This window comes from Meles meles, chromosome 2 (genome assembly GCF_922984935.1).
Source record: "Meles meles chromosome 2, mMelMel3.1 paternal haplotype, whole genome shotgun sequence".
In the NCBI taxonomy this organism is placed as follows: Eukaryota; Metazoa; Chordata; class Mammalia; order Carnivora; family Mustelidae; genus Meles; species Meles meles.
The window spans coordinates 92,878,667-92,899,248 of NC_060067.1; the positions used below are offsets into that span (position 1 = coordinate 92,878,667).

Here is a 20,582-nt window from a genome sequence, read left to right on the forward strand (position 1 = left end):
TGGGGCTTACATGGGGAGCAGAGTTCAGCGGCAGGAGTGAATTTATAGGATTTGACATCATGCCCTCTTGACATTCTCAGCCATTTCTGTCCCATTCTTTCTCTGGATGTAATAAAACAGTCAAACTTGTTAGTATCCTTGAAGATTTAGAATTGACATAGAAAGAAATGAATTTTTCTATTATTTTTTTTTTAGAGGAGAGAGAGAGGGGAGGGGAGAAGAGGCAAAGGGAGAGAGAGAATCTCAAGCAGGCTCCATGCTCAGTGTGGAGACCAATGTGGGGCTTGATCCTAACCACGCTGAGATTACGACATGAACCGTCCAAGAGTCAGAGACTTAACTGACTGTGCCAGCAAGGCACTCCCAAAAAAGGAAAATTTAAAGATGAATCACAGAAAGGAACAACTTCTACTCTTACTGATATTTTAAACAACCAGGATAAATTTAAAAGTAATTGCAAAAAGAATATTATCTTTTGTAGAGTTTAGTTTCTGAAATTCAGAAACATTAAGGAAAATGAGAAATAATCTTTCAGTATAGTACAGTAATATATGTTTTGTACTTAAATACAAAGGTCCTTGAAAGCTGAGAGTAACTTTTATGAAACAACTACTGGTTTAAAGGAATAAAAAAGTAGCTATTTTGTAGAAAACTATAGTTACATTTTATGAAAAGAAAAGTCTTTATGTATGTTGAAAATTCATTGTTTTGATGCGTTGGACTTTCTGAAAATTAGGTGACTATTTGAGCATTCTCATTTTCTAACATCTTTTAATTGCTAAAGACAATGCAAAAATAAACTGGATGCTGTTAATATGATTCTTCACTGTCTGAGGAGCTTCTCAGCTTACCAAATCACATATATTTAATATTACTAAATAGTATACTTATCTATAAGTATTAATTATAACATAATGTGTTAAATTCCTTTCAATAATTTAAGCTACAGTTAAAAATGGAATATAACTAATTCTTTGGATTATATCAAATTTCTGAAGCAGTAGAAAAACATAAAAACTTAAGAATTATAAATGTTTCTACTATATTCCTATATAAACCTACTTTAAAGTATGAATTGCCATATGTATTTCATTACTTTACTTATACATTTGTTTTCGTTAATTCCTAGAGTTGTAGCAACACTTATTTTGATACCTTTCCATGGTTCAATACTACCATACCTCAAATAACAAGATTTCATTTTAGACCATCTGGATTACAGAATCTGGCTTATTAACCTATTGATTTTGTATTGAGGTTCAAGACCTAGTGACTTCTTCTTGTTTTTCTTTTTCTTTTTCTCCTTTTTTCTTTTTTTTTAAGATTTTATTAATGTATTGTAGAGAGAGAGCACAAGTAGCGGAGAGGATCAAGGAGAGGAGAGGGAAGGAGAGGGTCAAGCAGACTTGGCACTGAGTGCGGAGTCCAGTGTGGGGGCTCTATCTCATGACTGTGATCATCACCTGAACCAAAATCGAGACCCCCACTTAACAAACTGAGCCACCCAGGCACCTCCCTAGTGACTTCCATAAAGGAATTCACACTCAGGCCATTGGTTATTGGTCATCTGTTGGGATCCTTTTATAAATGAACTTCATTTTGCTTTCTAATTTTTTTTTTTTTTTTGGTAACTGCAGATTTTATGGCTTTAAATAGATTTTACATTTTTGCAATCCGGTGCCCTGCCCCAGCAAAACTTTCAGTTTTGCTTGCTCAGTATTAATTACATCATTCTTTTATTTTGGTGTTCTATACATTGACTTGACTTGGAACATTATTTGAAACTTATGTTTTTCTCATATCGTATAATTTGCTGTGTCAGCTAGAGGACTCATATCCTAAAGAGATGAGAATTAAAGTTTGACAGCATGCCTCTGAGATCATTTGGCAAATTAATGATTTTGGTACATGTTATTGAACCCCTTTCTGAAGAAATAACTAGTGCTGATTCCCTACTGAGCTCCCTTTTACCTGATTATTTTGGGAGAATATTAGTGTTGACTAGATTTTCATGGTCATGGTACAGTTCTCGCCTTTTCTTCTTACACAGATAGAAAAACAGTTATCTATCAATATTTTAAAACATATACTTAACCAAGGAAATAAAATACTATAGAAATTCTCCTCCTTCCTAAAATTATTTTTTAAATAGTCATACTTTAGTTACTTTCTTTTGTACACCACTTTTTCATACATTTTAATTCTTAATTCTTTTTTATGTTCTTGATCGAGTCTATTATCTTGGAAAGTTTGACTATATTCCCTCAAATGCCACTTGGACTGTTTAGTAAAACTTTCCATAAGTTAATATGCTATATGATTAAATGTAAATGTGAATTTAGATCAGAATCCCATTCCGCAAATGTGCTTTGCTCCTTTAAGTTACATTTTTGTAGACAGGGCTTGGCAATGTTGTGTTGAAGAGCAAGTAGTTTAGACCAGTATTGCCTTTGCAGTTCTCTTGCTTTACCCTTCCTACACTCCCAAATGATTTCTGAAATCATCAGAGGAGGAGATGTAGGCACCTGTAGGATGATGTACTGGGCAGGGCCCACTCAGAATATGGGAAACTTCCTCAAGTTCCTGATCTGCTTGGGAATTCTTGGTGAAGTGAGAAGACATTTAATTTTTATTATAAGAAACAACAGTATCCTATAATTCAAGGAGAGAAGACATTTTAAAATAGAGAAGGAAGCAGCAGGTAATGTATCACTTGTGTCTTTATCCTACTATCAGTAATAAGATAATCTGATTAATAACTTCTGTCTGCTTCAGAATCCCTCTCATCTGTGTGTGGCTTGAGATTACTGCACCATCGGCAGAAGCGGATCATTGGTGGGAAAAATTCTTTAAGGTAAAAGGTTCTTTAGAGGAGATTTTCCATATTACAGAATTATATATAGATAATTCTGTATGTACTGTGTACTATGTACACAGTGTTACAAATTGGGTTTTTTTTAGTATTATGTAAGGGATTTATTTTATTTATTTAATATTGGGTAAGTTAAATACAGATTACATTAATCATTTCACATTTTTTGACCTACATTTACTTTATATAGGTCATGTTGTTAGATCACTACCCTCTGATTTGTAAAATAGATACATTGCTGAAAAGTTATGTGGTAGAAAATAATTGAACAAGAGGTCTGAGAAAAACACGTAACTACAAAATTCATTTAATTTAGAATATATTTGTTTTAGACTTGACTCTTTTAATATAATTTTATTTATTGCATTTACTCATGGAAAACCAGTACTTTGCTTATTAAATACTTCTTTAGGCTGCCTAGGTGAGGTAGTGGGGAGAGAAAATATACTTTGAAGAATGAGTATAAAGAAGACTCAACTTGATTCTATGAATGTCAGAGATAGGTGGGATGCATACAAATACCCACAAGCAAATCTTCATTGTGGACTGCTCAGAGTTCCAGGGACACCATTTTTCAAAGTAGGAAGGGATTTTTTACATCCGAGGGTCCCTTTTTTTCTGCTTTTCTCCAACCTGCAAGCCTTCTGAGTCATTGTTTTAATGGATGCTTTTCTCTGCCTTTTCTACCTTATGTGGAGTTAAGTGACTTACCTTCTTCTTAGGGGTGGTTGGCCTTGGCAAGTGTCCCTCCGGCTAAAGTCATCCCATGGAGATGGCAGGCTTCTTTGTGGGGCCACGCTCCTGAGTAGCTGCTGGGTCCTTACAGCGGCGCACTGCTTCAAGAGGTATGTGTCTACCTTTCCAGATGACTCAGCTGGGCTTTTATTTGCCTTTCTTCTGGTTCCTTCTTTCTCTATTGCATACTGGAAACTTGGAGTGACAGAGCCAGGCTACTAGTCTTCCTTATCTGTGCCAACAGCACTGTGGAAGTGGGGGGAAGTAACAGGGAGCAAAGAGATCCTTCCAAAAGCTACTGGGGTACTAAAGCAAGCTATAGGGAACAAAGACAATGTGTTTTCGGGGTGGGGGGGAGGTGGCTATGTTAGTGCTTTTCTCAAAACATATCTGAGAGTGACAGCATAACCCAGCAGACCCCGAAGAGACCTCAGATTATCTAGTTACAAGACACTAAGAATAGAGAGTGCAAATTTTATTGTTTTTGATCTTTTGGGTCTTCTTGGTGTTTTGTGTCTTTTAGATTTCTCCACTTGTACCTTCTAGAAAGGTTGCATCCTGATTATTTTCTCATGTCCTATTTTATCAGTCCAATCTCATGTCTTCCCAGTTCAGAGGGGCGGCCACACAGAGAAAATTAACATGCCAGAATCACGCAGCTCTTGGTAGCAATGCCTGCAGTAGTACCTGGGCTCTCCTTTCTTCTTGTCCTGTGCTCTTTGGTTGGCCTGGCTCATGGCCATTTCCTCAGCGTGAATTTTGTTATATCTAAATGCATACCAATATTTGGTAAAGTATTGATAATTAATGAGGCAAGGTGATGAGTATAGGCGTCTCACTATATTATATATTTGAAAATGGTCATAATAAAAAGCCTTACATAAAATGTGTAACATGTCATTGAGAAATTCTTACAAGCAAAAATTTGTTTTATATTTTTCCATATGTGATTTCATAAGCTTTCACTATATATTTGTAATTTATCCACATAGATTTTGTTCACTTTAACCACCATGTGAATCTTAACTCCTATTGGAAGACTACATCACAGCTTATTTATTCCCCTACTAATGGGTAGTTAGGTGGTTTCCATTCTCTCACTATGAAAAAACAGTGTGGTAGTAGATATCCATTCTGTGTCTCATTGGGTACATATATGTGGGAGCATTTTGCTAGAGTATGGGTACATTTCAACTTCACTTGGCACTACTAATTTCCTTTCTAAAGTAATTCTATCAGGGCGCCCGGGTGGCTCAGTGGGTTAAGCCTCTGCCTTCGGCTCAAGTCATGATCTCAGGGTCCTGGGCTCTCTGCTCGGCAGAGAGCCTGCTTCTTCCTCTCTTGTGATCTCTGTCAAATAAATAAATAAATATCTAAAAAAAAAAAAAGTAATTTTGTCCATTTATATCTTGGCAATGTTTAAGTCCCTCTGTACTCAGATCCCTAACTCAACTTTATACTATCAGCAGTCTTACTTTTTGCCACTATTAAAATTTTGGATTTCTTTTTAATTCCATTTCCTTGATTAGTGTTTTCCTCTTTCATGACTTCTTTATTTTCTTTGCTTATTTTTCTGTTGGATTGTCCTTTTGTAATTGATTTTAAAAATTTGTTCTGTGTACATAGTCTTTGTTGTTATATATTACAAATACCTTTTCTCAATCAGGGTTATGTCCTGTCACTTCTCTAAAATCTTTTTCTTATAAAGATATTTTAATTTTAACATGTTTAAAAAACCTGTGTCAGTTTTTTAAGTTTGATAAAAGTTTTTATATTTTATTTAAAAAAATCTTTTCCTAGCCCTACTTGATGAAGATACTATCTTAGTTTTTCACTAAGAAAATTTATGTTTGCCTGTAATGTTTAGGTTTTTAGTCTGTTTACAGTTTATTTTTGTATATATGGTATGGGAAAGGAACTTAACTATACTTTCATGGATAGTTTACCAGCACTTTTTATTTGAACATTATATTCTTTATGCAATGATGTATCACAACTATGTTGTATGCCAAATGCAGAATCTGAGGTGGGGCTCAATCCCATGACCCTGATATCATGACCTGAACTGAAACAGAGTTAGATGCTTAACCATTTAACTGACTGAGCCCCAGGTTCCCCACGGGGCCATTTTTAAAGTGTGGTCTTTCTATGACAATATTAGATACATTCAGCTTATTAAAAATCCAGATTTCTGGGCCTCCACTCCAGATCTACTGAATCTTTGGAGCTGAGCCTCAGGAATTGGCATTTTTATCAAGCATCTCTGATGACTCTTATGAACACTAATGGTTAAGACCCACTTGCCTGGTGGGCAAAATAGAATATGATCTGGATTTTTGAAGAATGATGATGAGGAAGAATATATTGGAGTTGTCAGGATACTTATCCATGCCCTATTCAACATATTAACCACTAAACTGAAAAAGATACCAAATGTATTAATCATGAAACTGACAAAGACACCAAAAAGATGGTAAATTAATTATATTTTTGGATGTCAGAAGATTGAGATGGACACATGTTGGAGATAAGATCCATGATAGCAAAAGATCTTGATATGCTGATTCTAACAAGTATTGTGGTATAGGGAGGAAGTAAAATGCTGACTTTAGTTCTAGGAAACTTGGCTTACATGTTGCACAAGTGAAAAAGACCTCATGAGTTTTAGAGTCCTGCAAACTTCATACAAGTCAGTGATGTAATGAAGTTGCCCACAGAGTTAATCAGTAGTGGGCAGCGCTGACAGAACAGGGGCAAGACAGCATCAATGAGTCTTGCTATTCTTATTGTACTCAAGCTATTGGCAGAGACAAAAGCACTGTCACTATAACAGAGAGAACTGTGTTCAGTTCTAGGTGCCCCATCATGAAAAAAATGGTGGTATACCAGGGAAGGCAAAAAGACAGGGGAAGTTGTGTGGAATTGGATTAGATTTGTTACCTGTTGCTTCAGGTACCACAGATGTTAATGGGAGAAAAGATAATTTTCTTTTTAACATGAAGAGTTGTTTATTTTTTATTTCTTTAAGACTAGGACCAAAGATGGAAGGGGCCATATGTGGGAGGAAGAGTAAGTTCTGTTATGAAGTGTGTTCAAGCACAGAGGTTGGATTCATGTATTGGTAGAAGCTGAAGGTGGATAATGTCTTTTGTTGAGAACATAGTGGTGAAAAAACCTGAGACATATTTGAACAGTGGCGGTTATTAGTTAAGATAGTGATCTGGAGCTTTGGTAGTGGATATACAGTAGAGAATCAGGAAAGGCCTGGAATGCCAGGATAGTGAATTTTGTTTCATTCACTAGGTGGTGGAAAACCACTAGTTTTTTGAGGCTTGAAATGAGATCAGAGAGTTTTAAGAGATGAGTCATTTGGAGATATACAGGATAAATCTGAGGAGGTAAAGCAAAATTAATAATCCAGGGGTCTGTGAATGAGCTTCAAATGATATGAAAAAACTTCTGCATACACACTTCTGGAATGACTCAAATTGGTCTATATTACCAAGTGATTAAGACTCACTATGGCTGGAACTAGGCGGAGACTGATTACAAGGCTATTATAATAGAGACAGAAGGTAGAAAAGGAGGGAGAGAAAGTAGACCTACTGTACCAGAAATCAATAGAACTTGGTACTGTGTAACAAAAGACTTGGATCTGGCCATTGAGGCCAAGGTCACAGTTTTCCAATTTTAGCTTTAATTTGTGGAAATTATTTAGCCTGTTGGAGCCTCAGTTTTCCCACATGTAAAATGAAGGCAATAATGAAGGAACAAATAATCTGCTAAGCATCTGAAAAGTTAAAAACTGTAAAATTCAAAACAAATAATGCCTATCATTATGTTGAGTTTCAAGAAAGGGAATCAAAGATTATTATTATCAAAAGTAGGAAATTCAGGATGATTTTAACACACTGAGTACTGGAGAAAAAGAAGGTAGGAAATTATAGAGAACCTGGAGAAACCTGTCTTAGGGCTTAGAGTTTGGGCAAAATAACTACAGAGGTTCAGTTTACATTATCCTCCTCTTGATTAAGATACCTTGTCCTTCAGGTCTCTGTTAAAAGTTATGGACTTCAGGGTTTAAGGCTTAAAGTTTTAAAGTAGGGAAATTACCCAAAAATTGTACTTGAGGTTGAAAACTTTTATCTGACTTTTGGGTTCCCTGGATGGTCTTTTACTTTCCTTCTGGTACATGTTTGGGTTTGTTTGTTTACATGTCATTATCCCTCCCCTGGCATGCTCCTTCTAGATTCTTGCTTAAAGTCAGTAATCATCTCACTTCTGTTTATAAACTTTAGAGTGTCTAGTGTATTACTTGGCACAGATGAGATACTCCTAAATGGTTGTTGCATGATCAAAGTGGGGGCTCGGTTGCCAGATAGTGGATCTATTTAAGAATGTTGGACACTTTAGAGGATGGTGGTATCTTAAACCTCAATCAACAGATAATTCCTTCCATATGTCATTTCTGAATTTCTTCCCTTTATCTGCTCAGTGTAAGATAAAAGACAGTTAATTAAAAAGCAGAGGAGCAGATGATGATACACAGCATTTTGAGGTGCTGTAGATATAATGCAAGACTCTCTTACTGTGTGTAGGGAGAGAATTGTTTTGCAAATGTGTTTTATATCCATCTAACTTGGTCTTTAACCTTTACCAGATTTCATAGACTTTGTTTTACAGTGCCTAAGGAGGCTACAGCTTACATCTTTATTGCAGTGAATATATTAAAAAACTAAGGACACTTACTAGTGATTGCGAATAAGCTCCCATTTTGTTTTTTCTGGGTTCAAGGACTTGGATTAAAACAGCCCTCTTTTAATCATCAGAAATGCTGAAGTTTGCAAAAATCAATTATCTTTGGAATTGCAGGGAAACTGCCCTGTAGAAGCAGGATCTTCAGGTTCCTAGAGGTTATCTTCCTTTTAGATTTCTTGGTAGTCTGATTTATTCACTTTTTATTTTAAAAAATTACTTATTTATTTATTTATGAGAGTGAGTGTGTGGGAGGGAGAGACAGAGAAAGAGAGACTCTGAAGCAGACTCCATGCTGAATGCAGAGCCCGATGTGGGGCTTGATCCCACGACTGCAAGATCATGACTTGAGCTGAAACCATGAGTTGGATGCTTAACCAGCTGAGCACCCAGATGTCCCTTGGGAGTCTTATTTAAGGTCTACTGGTTGGGGACCTAAATTTCATGTTTAGAAGTTAGCTCTCACTTCTTTTTTCTATTGATAGCTCAACTGCTTTAACTACTGGACTTCTGCATATGTTCTATAATGGTTTCTTGTTCATCAGGCCTTCCTTGATGTTTAATTCTTGCAGTGATGATATAGGCCAATGTTCTTAAACAGCTTTTTTTTTGAATAAGGCAAAGACTGCTGTTACTATCTGTGTTATTTTATACTGTGGAATGATAGATTTTTATGTTTATTTATTTTGTCTTTATAGTCATTCTTTTAAATAACCCTCATGTCAGAATAATCTAAGAATGATGGCGTGGGAGGTTGAGATCAGAATGCAGTTACTTCAGATCCACAATCCACATACTCTGGCTGTAGTATGAAGAAGGGACTGAAAAAGTTAAAACTCGAAGCAACAAGGCTATTGGACAGGCTACTGCAGAATTCCAGGCACAGGCATGAGGTGACACATTAATGCAAGATTGCCCAAGTCTTTAACACTGGAGTATTTTAAAACAAAATTTACTTGTGCAGTAATGTCTTGTTTCTTTGTTTACTGGCTGAAGACCCAATTTTCAGATCATGTAGAATATATTTATATGTCTAGTTTAGATACAAGGATTACTTTAGCAAAGTATCACAGCTGTATTTCAAAGAGGGGAAATATTGCAACAATGACTTTGTTTTTTCTTCTTCTTGGTGAACAGTAATGTAATTATCTGAAAGGATATAAAGAGTTCACATATGAAGGGAATGTCCATAATTCAGGCTTTAAAATTATAAGCAATATAAGAGACTGCATTAAAGAGATATAATAAAACAGGGTACCTAGTTTATGCCAAACTATTTCTCTAGACCAGTGCTGTCTAGCAGAAATACAATGTGAGCCACAAATGTGACTTCAAGTTTTCTAGTAGCCACATTAGAAGATTTAAAAAAAAAAACAACCAAATAGGTCAGGGGCACCTGGGTGGCTCAGTTGGTTGAGCGTCTGACTCTTGATTTTGGCTCAGGTCATGATCTTAAGGGTTGTGAGACTGAGCCCCACATCAGGCTCCACACTCAGTGGGGAGTCTGAGAGTCTCTTCCTCTCCCCCTGCTCATGTGTATTCTCTAATTGTTAAGTAACTATTAAAAAAAACCCAGATTGAATTAATTTTAATTTTAATTATGTATTTTATTTAACTTGGTATATCCAAACTCATTGCAAAATATAAAAATTGGGATATTTAATACTTATTATCTATGAAGACAATATATTTAGCAATCTTTTTCATACTAAGTATTCAAATCCATTGTGTATTTTATACTTTTAGCACATTTCAGTTCAGACTATCCACATGTGGCTACTGGCTACAGTACTGGACAGTGGAGCTCGAGATAATTTCTTCAACTCTAATGCTAAAGATATATGAGCACTTTCAAGGATGTATTGGCAATTCCCCCCCCCCACCCATGTATTTGAGAGAAGAGCACATGAGAGCAAAGCGGGAGGGGCAAAGGGACAGGGAGAGAGAGAGAATCTCAAACAGACTCCACCTTGATTGTGGAGTCCAGCTCAGGGCTCAATCTCATGACCTTGAGATCACCACCTAAGCCAAAACCAAGAGTCAGATGCTTAATCAACTGGGCCACCCCAGGTGTCTCTTGGCAATTATTCTTTTTAGAAAGGTGTTACATCACTTGAGGTTTTACTTCAAAACCTGAACACATTAATTAGGCATACTGAATTTTTATAATAGTATCAGTACACAAAGTAGAAATGATGTATTTAAATCTGATTTTTCTCCATGAGTATTACTTTTTACTGTTTCAGATGTGAAATAATGCCAAACTTTAAATTTTGAAGTGGAATCCACAAAAGTGTGTTCTCTGGGAACAATGTATAAAAAGCCTTCTGAATTTTAAAGAACTGTGAATACTTAAGGTTGGAAATGGAGAATCAAGGAATCACAGGAAATTATTAGTATTACAGATCAGCAATAGGTGGCAGAAAAAGAAATCATCTTCGTTGCACTGTTCAGTTTTTTGTGCTAACACAGTTAAGTAAACTACTTTATATACCGCAAGACCTACATAGGGGTATTTAGTGTTTGAGCAACTTAGAGCTCCCAGTAATTTTATAGGAGGAAATGAGAGGTGGTATTTAAATAGGCAGCCACTAGAAAATCCCAACTTTCGAATACTGACTTCTCTAAATTCACATTCAAGTACAGGTCTCCTATCTAGTGTAAGACTTCCAAGTTTTCATAAAAAGAATTAAGGTGAGAGTTGTATCACATATATTTTCCCATCTCACAATCAGATGCTAGCCCAAAGTAGGAGCTGAGTTGATGAAACCATAGTTGGAAATTTGGCATATGAAAGGAATGAAGGACTGAGTTTTTGCAAGAGTGATTGTGGAATCCAAGCCTGGTAAAAAGGGGAATCATAAGTGGCGTGAGTGAGATTGCAGTGAATGAAACTAGTGGGATTAAAGGATTGAAGTCTAATGGGGTTGAAAGAGTATAGAGCTGTAAAACTGTAAAAATGGGAGGTGGAAAGTAGGAAATGCTTGAAATCAAGACTTTAAAAATGTGTAGCATTTGGCGAATACCAGTTCTGGGTATCACCATGGGAGTAGGTGAGGAAGTTAGGGAACTAAAAGGGCATTTTGGAAATTAAGCCATTAAGAATGTTTTAAGTAGTGGTAGGTGATAAGCAAGGTGCTATATAATCTTAAGTGAGAAAGAGGAAGTAATCAGGAAGTGGGGTGGATCATGTAGTCTATGTCAGTAGTTCTCAACTGTGGCCAGTTTGCACCAGAAGGGACACAGGGAAATGTCTGGAGACATTTTTGGTTGTCAAAATTGAGGGGTATGTACATGTGCTTTACTGGCCACTTTGTGGGGAGGCCAAGGATGCTTCCAAACATTCTACAATGCACAGAACAGCCTTTCTCTCACCACAGAGATTTATCTGGTTTCATATGTCTGTAGTGCTGAGGTTGGGAAAGATTAAGTATATTGGGAGTGCTGGGGAATGGAGGACAAAGGGTAGACTGCAGTTTTAAATCAGGTCTCACTGAGATAACATCTGGACAGATTTGAGATGAGAGAATATACTGAATATTATGTTGCCCTGAAAATATAGTTTTGGTTTATATTCAGTTCACAGGAAACAGGAGTCAAGTGGGTTGTGCTAAGTGCTTTGAGGAATACAAAGCTAGACCAGCCATGATTTCTGCCCTCTAGGAGCTTTGTGATGAACTAACATCTTGGAAATGATAGAAAAACGAAGACAGCAAATATAAGACAGTAATTTTACTCTATACTATTTGTTCCTGTTTTTATCTTTTTTCATGATGGGAAAATAACAAGTTAACAATTAGCTGTTATTTGCTACTTGTGCTCCACATTTACTCCTTCTCAGAAAACAATTTCATGGCAACCTGGATTAAGCTGTGAAATGAAGCGACGAAATGGGTTTGAAGTACACAACTGAGAGTGGTGAGCTCAGAGAACTGGAAAGGGTAAACTTACAGAAAGGGATAATGATTAGTAAGAAAGTATCTCGATCCACTTTCCCTGTGAGTTGTTTCCAACCGCTTACTACTCTCTGCCCCTCAGGTATGGTAACAGCACAAGGAACTATGCTGTTAGAGTTGGGGATTATCATACTTTGGTGCCAGAAGAATTTGAAGAAGAAATCGGAGTTCAGCAGATTGTGATTCATCGGAGGTATCGACCTGACAGCAGTGACTATGACATCGCTCTGGTTAGATTAGAAGGACCAGAAGAGCAATGTGTTAGATTTAGCAGCCATGTTTTGCCAGCCTGTTTGCCACACCGGAGAGAGAGGCCACAGAAAACCGCCTCCAATTGTTACATAACAGGATGGGGAGACACAGGTAATGTAGATAATACAAAGAACAAATGAGACCTGGGCATATTCTTATGTCTGGGATTATCAAAACTTTTTGGGTGTACAATGGTTATGAAAATCTGGGTTCAGGCTTAGTTGTTTAGAAATTCTGCCAAGTGTGTGCTGTACGCATGTAATTTGGATTCATATCCTGAGGGTACTGTTGGTTACCATTATTATTAGCACAAACTGACAGAACTCAATTGCTTTATGGGATAGAGAATCCTGTACTCTCGGATCCAGACTAGCAGGGAGACTGAGGAAACCAATTTTGAAGACCCTACTCCAACACCTGTGCCTGGCTGACTCTATTTTAAGCTTTTCTAGGACTATGATATAGCTACACCAGCAGAGGGCTTTGGTATGTGATGGCTTTGCTTTTTCTGTAATGAAGGCTACTTATCAAGCTCAATTTTATGGAGAATCTCTAAATATAAAACAGACAATAAGAGCAGCTGCTTTTAAGTGGAGATCCCACCCTCCCAACCCCAAAGCTAGAGCAAGATGTTCATTTTATAGTCAGGCAAACAATTTTTTGGACTGCCTTTGCTATAGAATTAAATCAGTGTACATCAGCTAGTGCTTGAAACAGATGTGGGGCTTACCTGGATTGAGTGCTTGATTCACAAATGGCTATTGAAGAAGCAATAGGTTGACTGCTCTCCATTTAAAATGACCAACACTGATCACTGTACTCTTGAAAGACCATCAAAGAAGTATTTCTATGTGTGATAACTTCAGTGTTTTATTTAGTAAACACTTGTGTTCATCACACATTGCACAAAACATGGGCTTTGTATTTGTATTATTTTATAGCTGCAGAAAAGCAAGACCATCTGCTGCAGATATACCACAAAGAAAACACTTTCTGGATGATATAATAATCAGAGTACATGCCTTCTCTGTACACTACGGGCATCTGTGAGGCAAACTGAGTCTCTGGGAAGGCTTAATTTATATCCATTACAATTTATGAGGGAAGATTCATTTACCTTCCTGTAGACACATAATTTAACAGAAATGACAAAGTTGAGTCAGTTTCACACGTTTTATTATGAATTATTCCAACTGAGTAAATAGGGTGCAAGAAAAACAATGGAATTTACATCCAAGAAAAGGCTCGTGGAGAACATCAGTTCTACATCTTAGTCACTGTACAATGAGTGGCTTGCCAGTAGAGTACACGAACCTCAAATGGTCAAACTTAGGCCTGTTTGGTATATAGTAATGTTCTGCTTCTCAGTCTTTATGAAATGCCATTCTTGTATTTAGAGTAGTTCTTGCCACTTTATGTCCTTCTATACCCTTTAGTTATCACTCATTTAAACTACACTAGATCACAATAAGGTTTTTATTTTTAAGAATATTAAATGTTCACATAACTGTTAAATATATTCTGTAAGATCTTTAGCTGGCATCTAATTCAGATTATTTGGTCTGACTAGGAAAAGCCTATTCAAGAACTCTACAACAAGCAGCCATCCCCCTGCTTCCCAAGAGGTTTTGCGAAGAACGTTATAAGGGTCGGTTTACAGGAAGAATGCTCTGTGCTGGAAATCTGCAGGAACACAAACGTGTTGACAGCTGCCAGGGAGACAGTGGAGGACCACTCATGTGTGTTCGGTCAGGAGAGAATTGGGTTGTATATGGGGTGACCTCCTGGGGGTATGGCTGTGGAGCCAAGGATTCACCTGGTGTCTACACCAAAGTCTCAGCCTTTGTACCTTGGATAAAAAGTGTCACCAAAATATAATCCTTCACAGAAATCTGAAGAAAATATGTTGGAAAATTTTCAACCTCTACATTAGCACTCAGCCAGAGATGCCAACTTATGGGGATGAGAGCCATGTTCCTGCTTTTGTGTTGTGATTAAATCATGTATACCATTGCTGCTTGAGATATTTGTGATGTGAACATTCTCTGTTAGATACCTCAGTGTGGTACTAATTACTCTTGATTAGCACTGTTGAAGTCTTTATTCTCATCACTCTCCAGAGATTACTGTACGTCAGTTGTGCAATAAGGCGGTCTTTAATCATTTGGCTTACGAGTTTATAATTGAATCAATACTCTTTATTAAAAATAGTATTGTGTAATTAAGCTCAGATTTTCTTCAAGACTGAGAAATTTCCACAATGAAATCTCTGTAGCCTTTGACAAATGAGGAAATCAAGGGCCAAAAGGTGAAGGAATCCATTATAAACCTAAACTGGAATAGGATCAGTCACAATACATTCCTGAATGAAGCCTTTGTACCATGCAACATATTCTAGTTACCTAGCAAAATCTGGAATACCTGAGAGTAAAGAATGCCTTCAAATTGTTGGGGATGTACAACTTAATTTATCCATCTTGTTAACATCCACTAGCAGTTACTTTCAGCTACCCTAAAATATGCAATTTTTCCTTGGCATCATGCCAATTAGCTGTACCATGACTGAGAGTGCCATCTATTGCCAACTTGTAATGACCAAAACATGTAGATTTCTACTGTCCTGTCCCAGCTAGTAAAAATAACTATTAAAAAAGTTTTCTCTGCTTATGTAGTGGGGAAAAAAAGCTCTATAATAACTTATTTGTGTCCACTGATTTTATCTGTATACCACCTATGTGTCAGGCCCTGCATTAAGTGGCTATGCACCTCACTGATAATTTACAAAAGGCTGGTAAGAAACAAACCCAGAGGCCAAGGTAAGCCGGTGGGATCCAGTACTGACCCAGTACTAACAATATTCTTTCCTCCCTCCACTGCTGTCTGAAGGCCATTTTCTCCTTTGGCTATTTCCCAAACCAGTAAGAGACAGCTGCTTACCGTGTACCCTTTCAGGACATTCCTGATAGCAAAGCAAAATCTCTGCTCAAACACAGAAGGCATGCCCCTCAGGCTACCTAAGCAATCACCACCAGATTATGATTGCTAACATCAAGAGCCCTTAGGTGGTTTAAACAGTTTTTGTATATCCAAGAAATAGATGCATAACGACCGGTAAAAAGGTCGGTGTGAACTTTAGGATCAGTATCAGTTAAGTAATCCCCTTTAAAGGCTAAAGCCACATGAAGGGTACTTCACTACTTTCCCCACTGCATCCACTTGTGTCCTTTTTGTAAAAACTGGTGCTAACATAAAGGTGCTTTAATAGTTTACAGAACTGCAATGCTATATCACGCAGAACATTACAACTTTTCTGAAAGCTCAAGATTTTTGATAAAGGAAGATTTTTAAAGCATTTACATTTACAAAGATGATAGAGCTACACAATGCACACCTGCACAAGGGCTTGAGAAAATGTGCAATACAGGAGAGAAAATTTATCTCTACTGAAATGTCGCACAGGCCACCTTTCTAATTAAATTATAGTGCAGCTGCAAGCAACATTTATACTGAAATTGTATTAAGACCAGAGGTCGGACACTTTAGAGACAGAGAAAATAGGCAGCCTACAGTTTGCTGAAACTTGAATACTTGGTTCATAATGTATGTCTTTATTATAGCTAATTTTTTCTTGTTAAGCATTAAGTGTGACTTTTAAAAGACACAAGTGTTCTGGGCACATTTGTGAGAATAAAGTGCATAGTTGTTCACCTTATATAGTAGTCTGAATCTTTTGTGTGGTACAAAATGACTGTGCTGTCCCTTAGGGGTATCTGCCTTTAATGCTGTTTCCCTCCAAATACAGTAGTACCTCACAACCATACTCATTCATACCACTGCAACACCAGTTCTTACCCTAAGAGGTAGTCTTATTATTTGCAGTAACAAATACCTTTCCACCCTTATCATTTAGTCAGAGAACACGGATTCTCCAGACAAATCAAACATTTTACTTAATTAAAGCAAGCAAGGAAGTGCTCACATATTCTCTACTTCAAGGCTATAGGCAAAAAATTCAGACCTATATTGAAAACACCATCCTGATAGTTTCCAGAATATTATTCGCCACTCAATACCCAAGCTGTTGAGATTAAAATCACCTTTTGGCAGTGCACCACAGGATTCTAAACAACCAGGACTTCACCCATACCACATTGAATTTCTTGACTATCTGCAAGAGAAGATAACCAACGTTATAACACTGATCTGTACTCACATCACCGTGCTGAAGTCTTAGCAACTATGTTACTTTCTATTTAGCTGGCTATTAACCCCTTCCAAAATATAAAGTAACAGCAAAAACGGGCCAATTCTGGCCTTCCAATTCCTTAGCACTAAGGGTTTCAAACTACTAAATACTAATAAAAAGGAACCTACCAGGTCATGTTTTCTATCATCCATCGGAACAATAGGTTCTGCTTCCTGGAAACATTTGAACCAATAGTTAGATGTGTGCCCGATAACCCAGCACCCTCCAAGTTTTCTTAAGTGAAGAATGTTACTTGTGCAAGTCAGAATCTGATACCAATTAAATGGTGACAGCTTTGCCAATAAACAAGAATATGCTCTTCCATGGCTAGGAAGGGAGACTGCCACAGCTGACAGGTCCCAAAGATACATGGAGATTCATAATCCCAGAACGGATGGGCATGCACAGCGAGACACTACTCACCTAGATCTAAATGGGAGAGTACCAGGATGCGGTCTTGCAATTTAACAGCGGCGAAGCAGTTTCAAGATGGCCACTTGACACCGAGAGCGGAATTCACGACCTTTGCCGAAGTCGCCATGTGCTTCGAACCCGAGTGCGCTCGGCCTCTCATACTCTGCAGCCAGGGCTGCACATGGCCGCCTCGTGACCTCATGAACACCTAAGTCTCCTCAGGTTTTCAAACCTAGAGGTTTTCACAGCTGATGTGAACCTACCTACCACTACAAGACTCCTGAAACTCCTGCATTTTAACTAAGCCAAAAAGCTCTGCCCCAATTACCACCGCGGTCCACAAAACACGACTGCCTACCTTAATAACGTAACCTGAACCCGACGCTTCCCGGATGTAAAAGGCCCCGACTCTCGGCGCACGCTCTCTTATAGAGCTGGTGACGCTTTTCCGGGGAAGCGCCGCGAGGGGCGGGGCGCACGCGTTTTCCCATCCGCTCCGCCCTTCACGGCCCCTCCGAGATTCCACCCCTTCCTGATGGCCCCTCCCTCCTCTCAGAGTTTGCTCCACCTCCCCCGCCCATCTTGGGGACTGGGCGGCTCACCAGCTCTTTGATTTGGACGCACGCGCATACAGGACTCAGAACTTCTCGCGATACTAGGGAATCCTGCTTCTCTGATATCCGGCTGACTGGGAAGGTGGAAAATTTGTTTACTGTTTACTTTAGGGTAGTTACGTTTGAAGTTGCCGTAGTTACCAAAACACCAAGTTATATAGTTTTCAGCTTCTAAATCTTTAGGTAGGTTAATATATATGGAAGTAGCTGATTTTTTTTGTCTATTAATGAACTATCCCGGACTTTGGTCTTCCGCTGGAATTGCTGTTCCTGAAGCGCAGGTGTCAGTGAGCTGCAGTCATTTTTTTTTTTTTTTTTTCTATTTCTTTTTTCTGGTCTAATCTCTTAGGAGTATTTACACTCGTTACGGAAAGCCTCGCCGAAAGATTCTGTAAACAGAAGCTTAGAAAAAGCAAAGGACATGGGGCAGGAGAGCGTACGGGAAATTTACGTGTGTTTCTGATTTCCCGCGTTGCAGACTGACCCGTAGTGTGGTGTTCCGTATCTGGCCGCAGCTGGGCGCGATTGACTCTGGAAAGCGGGCGCCCGAGTCTTACATTCCTGCTGTGCATTCTTTGAGGGTGCAATTAAAGAAAAATAGAGTCACCTCTTGTAAAGTTGAATTAAAAATATTTAGGAATACTCTTAGTCCTAGACATCTGCTTATTAACTGCTATTAAATTTATTTCCTGTTTTCCCTTGCCCTCTTCTATGAAGCGAAAGGGAGGTTCCAGGCGACGTTTTTGGGTAGTAGTGGACCGTTTGGGAAGGTTTGTTCCCGCCAGGAAAGATGGTATCAAGAGGCCTGGTGAATAAAGTACCATAGTAAACCTCTACAGAATCTTCATGAAATCCCTACATACTGTTCTGGGGGGAAATAATTTAATTGGAGCAAAAATTGCTATAATGGTTAGCGTTGGAATGACAAGTTTATAGGAAATAAATTCTAACGTGAAAGAACTAAAGTTTCTGAGGCTCTTCTCTCACCCTTTTTCTTTCTTTCTTTCTTTCTTTCTTAAGATTTTATTTATTTGACAGAGATCACAAGTAGGCAGAGAGAGAGGGGGAGGCAGGCTTCCTGCTCTACAGGGAGCTGGATGCGGGGCTTGATGCCAGGACCCTGGGATCAGGAACTGAGCCAAAGGCAGAGGCTTTAACCCACTGAGCCACCCAGGCACCCCATCACCCTTTTTCTTACTCTATCTTACTCCATCTCACCAATGAAGGGAAGGTACTATTCAATAACAAAGTTTAAATACTAAATCACAGTGGATAGTTTTGCCAAAGTAGATTTCATTTAGAATCTCTAACCATCTGTATTTGCAAAGGCTGTCCTAACAAAATGCCACAGATGGGGTGGGTTAAACTACAGAAATTTATTTTTTCACATTTTCCGGAGACTAAAACTCCCAAGATCGAGGCGTCCACAGATTTGTTTTTAGACTTTTGTGGCCTGTAGATGGCTCTCTTCTCTTGGTATCTTCAGATCCTTTGCACTCAGTAGCTTCTGAATCCCAATCTCATTAAAAGGACAAAGTCATTTTGGATTAGGGCTATGCTAATGACTTCGTTTAACCTTAATTGCCATTTTAAAGCTTTTGTCTCCAAATACTGTCATGTTCTGAGGTATTGGCGGTTAGGAATTCAACATGGGGATGCATATATCTTTTTGAGTTAGTGTTTTTTTTTTTTTTTTTTTTTCTTCAGATAAATACCCAGCAGTGGAATTGATGGAGCATATGTAATTCTATTTTTAATTTGTTGAGGAACCTCCATACTGTTTTCCAAGTGGCTGGATGAATTTACATTCTTATCAACAGTGCAAAGGGTTTTCTTTTCTCCACATCCTTGCTAACACTTGTTATTTCTTGTTTTGTTTCTTGTTTTTTGTTTTTTTGATACTAGCCATTCTGACTGGGATGAGATGATATCTCATTGTGATTTTGATTTGCATTTCTCTGATTATTAGTGATGTTGAGGATCTTTTCATGTATCTGTTGGCAGTCTTTATGTCTTCATTGGAAAAATGTCTAGGGGTGCCTGGGTGGCTCAGTTGGTTAAGGATCTGTCTGGCTCAGGTCATGGTTTCAGAGTCTCTGCTCAGGAGAGAGTCTGCTTCTTGCTCTCCCTCTGCTGCTCCCTGTGCTTGTGCTCTCACTTGCACATACTCTATTTCTCAAGTAAATAAATGAAAAAATATATTAAAAAAAAAAGTCCGTTCACATCCCCTGCCCATTTTTTAAATTGGGTTGTTTAATGTTTTGCTATTGAGTTATATGATTTGTTTATGTATTTTGGATATTAACCCCTTATTAGATACATGATTTACAAATAGTTTCTCCCATTTAGTAGGTTGGCTTTTCATTTTGTTGAAAATTTCCTTTGCTCTGAAGAAGCTTTTTAGTTTGATGTAGTCCCACTGGCTTATTTCTAGAGTCGGATCCAAGGAATCATCACCAAGATCATTGTCAAGGAGCCTACCATCTATGTTTTTCTCTAGGAATTTTATGGTTTCAGGCTTACATTCAAGTCTTTAATCCATTTTGAGTTCATTTGTGTGTGGTGTAAGGCAGTAGTCCAGTAGTAGTCCAGTTTCATTCTTTTGCATATGACTGTCAAGTTTTTGTAGCACTACTTATTGAAGAGACTGTCCTTTCCCATTGTATATTCTTGGCTCCTTTGTTGTAAGTTAACTGACCCTATATGCATAGGTTTATTTCTGGGCTCTCTATTCTGTT

The 20,582-nt window shown here is 38.0% G+C and overlaps 1 protein-coding gene, 1 long non-coding RNA gene and 1 other non-coding gene across 3 annotated transcripts in view; 1 reads left to right on the top strand and 2 right to left on the bottom strand.

Moving 5' to 3' along the window:
- The window catches only part of PRSS12 (serine protease 12), a 71,079-nt gene extending 54,797 nt beyond the window's left edge, over positions 1 to 16,282 (top strand). The window contains exons 10-13 of the mRNA XM_045997483.1: positions 2,776 to 2,854; positions 3,595 to 3,717; positions 12,401 to 12,681; positions 14,141 to 16,282. Of these exons, the coding sequence (XP_045853439.1) occupies positions 2,776 to 2,854; positions 3,595 to 3,717; positions 12,401 to 12,681; positions 14,141 to 14,448 (791 nt within the window). The 3' untranslated portion in view covers positions 14,449 to 16,282. The remainder of the gene's footprint in view (positions 1 to 2,775; positions 2,855 to 3,594; positions 3,718 to 12,400; positions 12,682 to 14,140) is intronic.
- Positions 14,747 to 17,614, bottom strand: LOC123937003. The gene is made up of 3 exons (XR_006817399.1): positions 17,240 to 17,614; positions 16,945 to 16,989; positions 14,747 to 16,738 (listed from the first exon to the last, which is right to left on the bottom strand). It is a non-coding gene; the product is annotated as an uncharacterized LOC123937003 (long non-coding RNA).
- On the bottom strand, positions 17,061 to 17,191 carry LOC123937836. The gene has a single exon (XR_006817618.1). It is a non-coding gene; the product is annotated as a small nucleolar RNA SNORA24 (small nucleolar RNA).
- Positions 17,615 to 20,582: the final 2,968 nt, after the last annotated feature.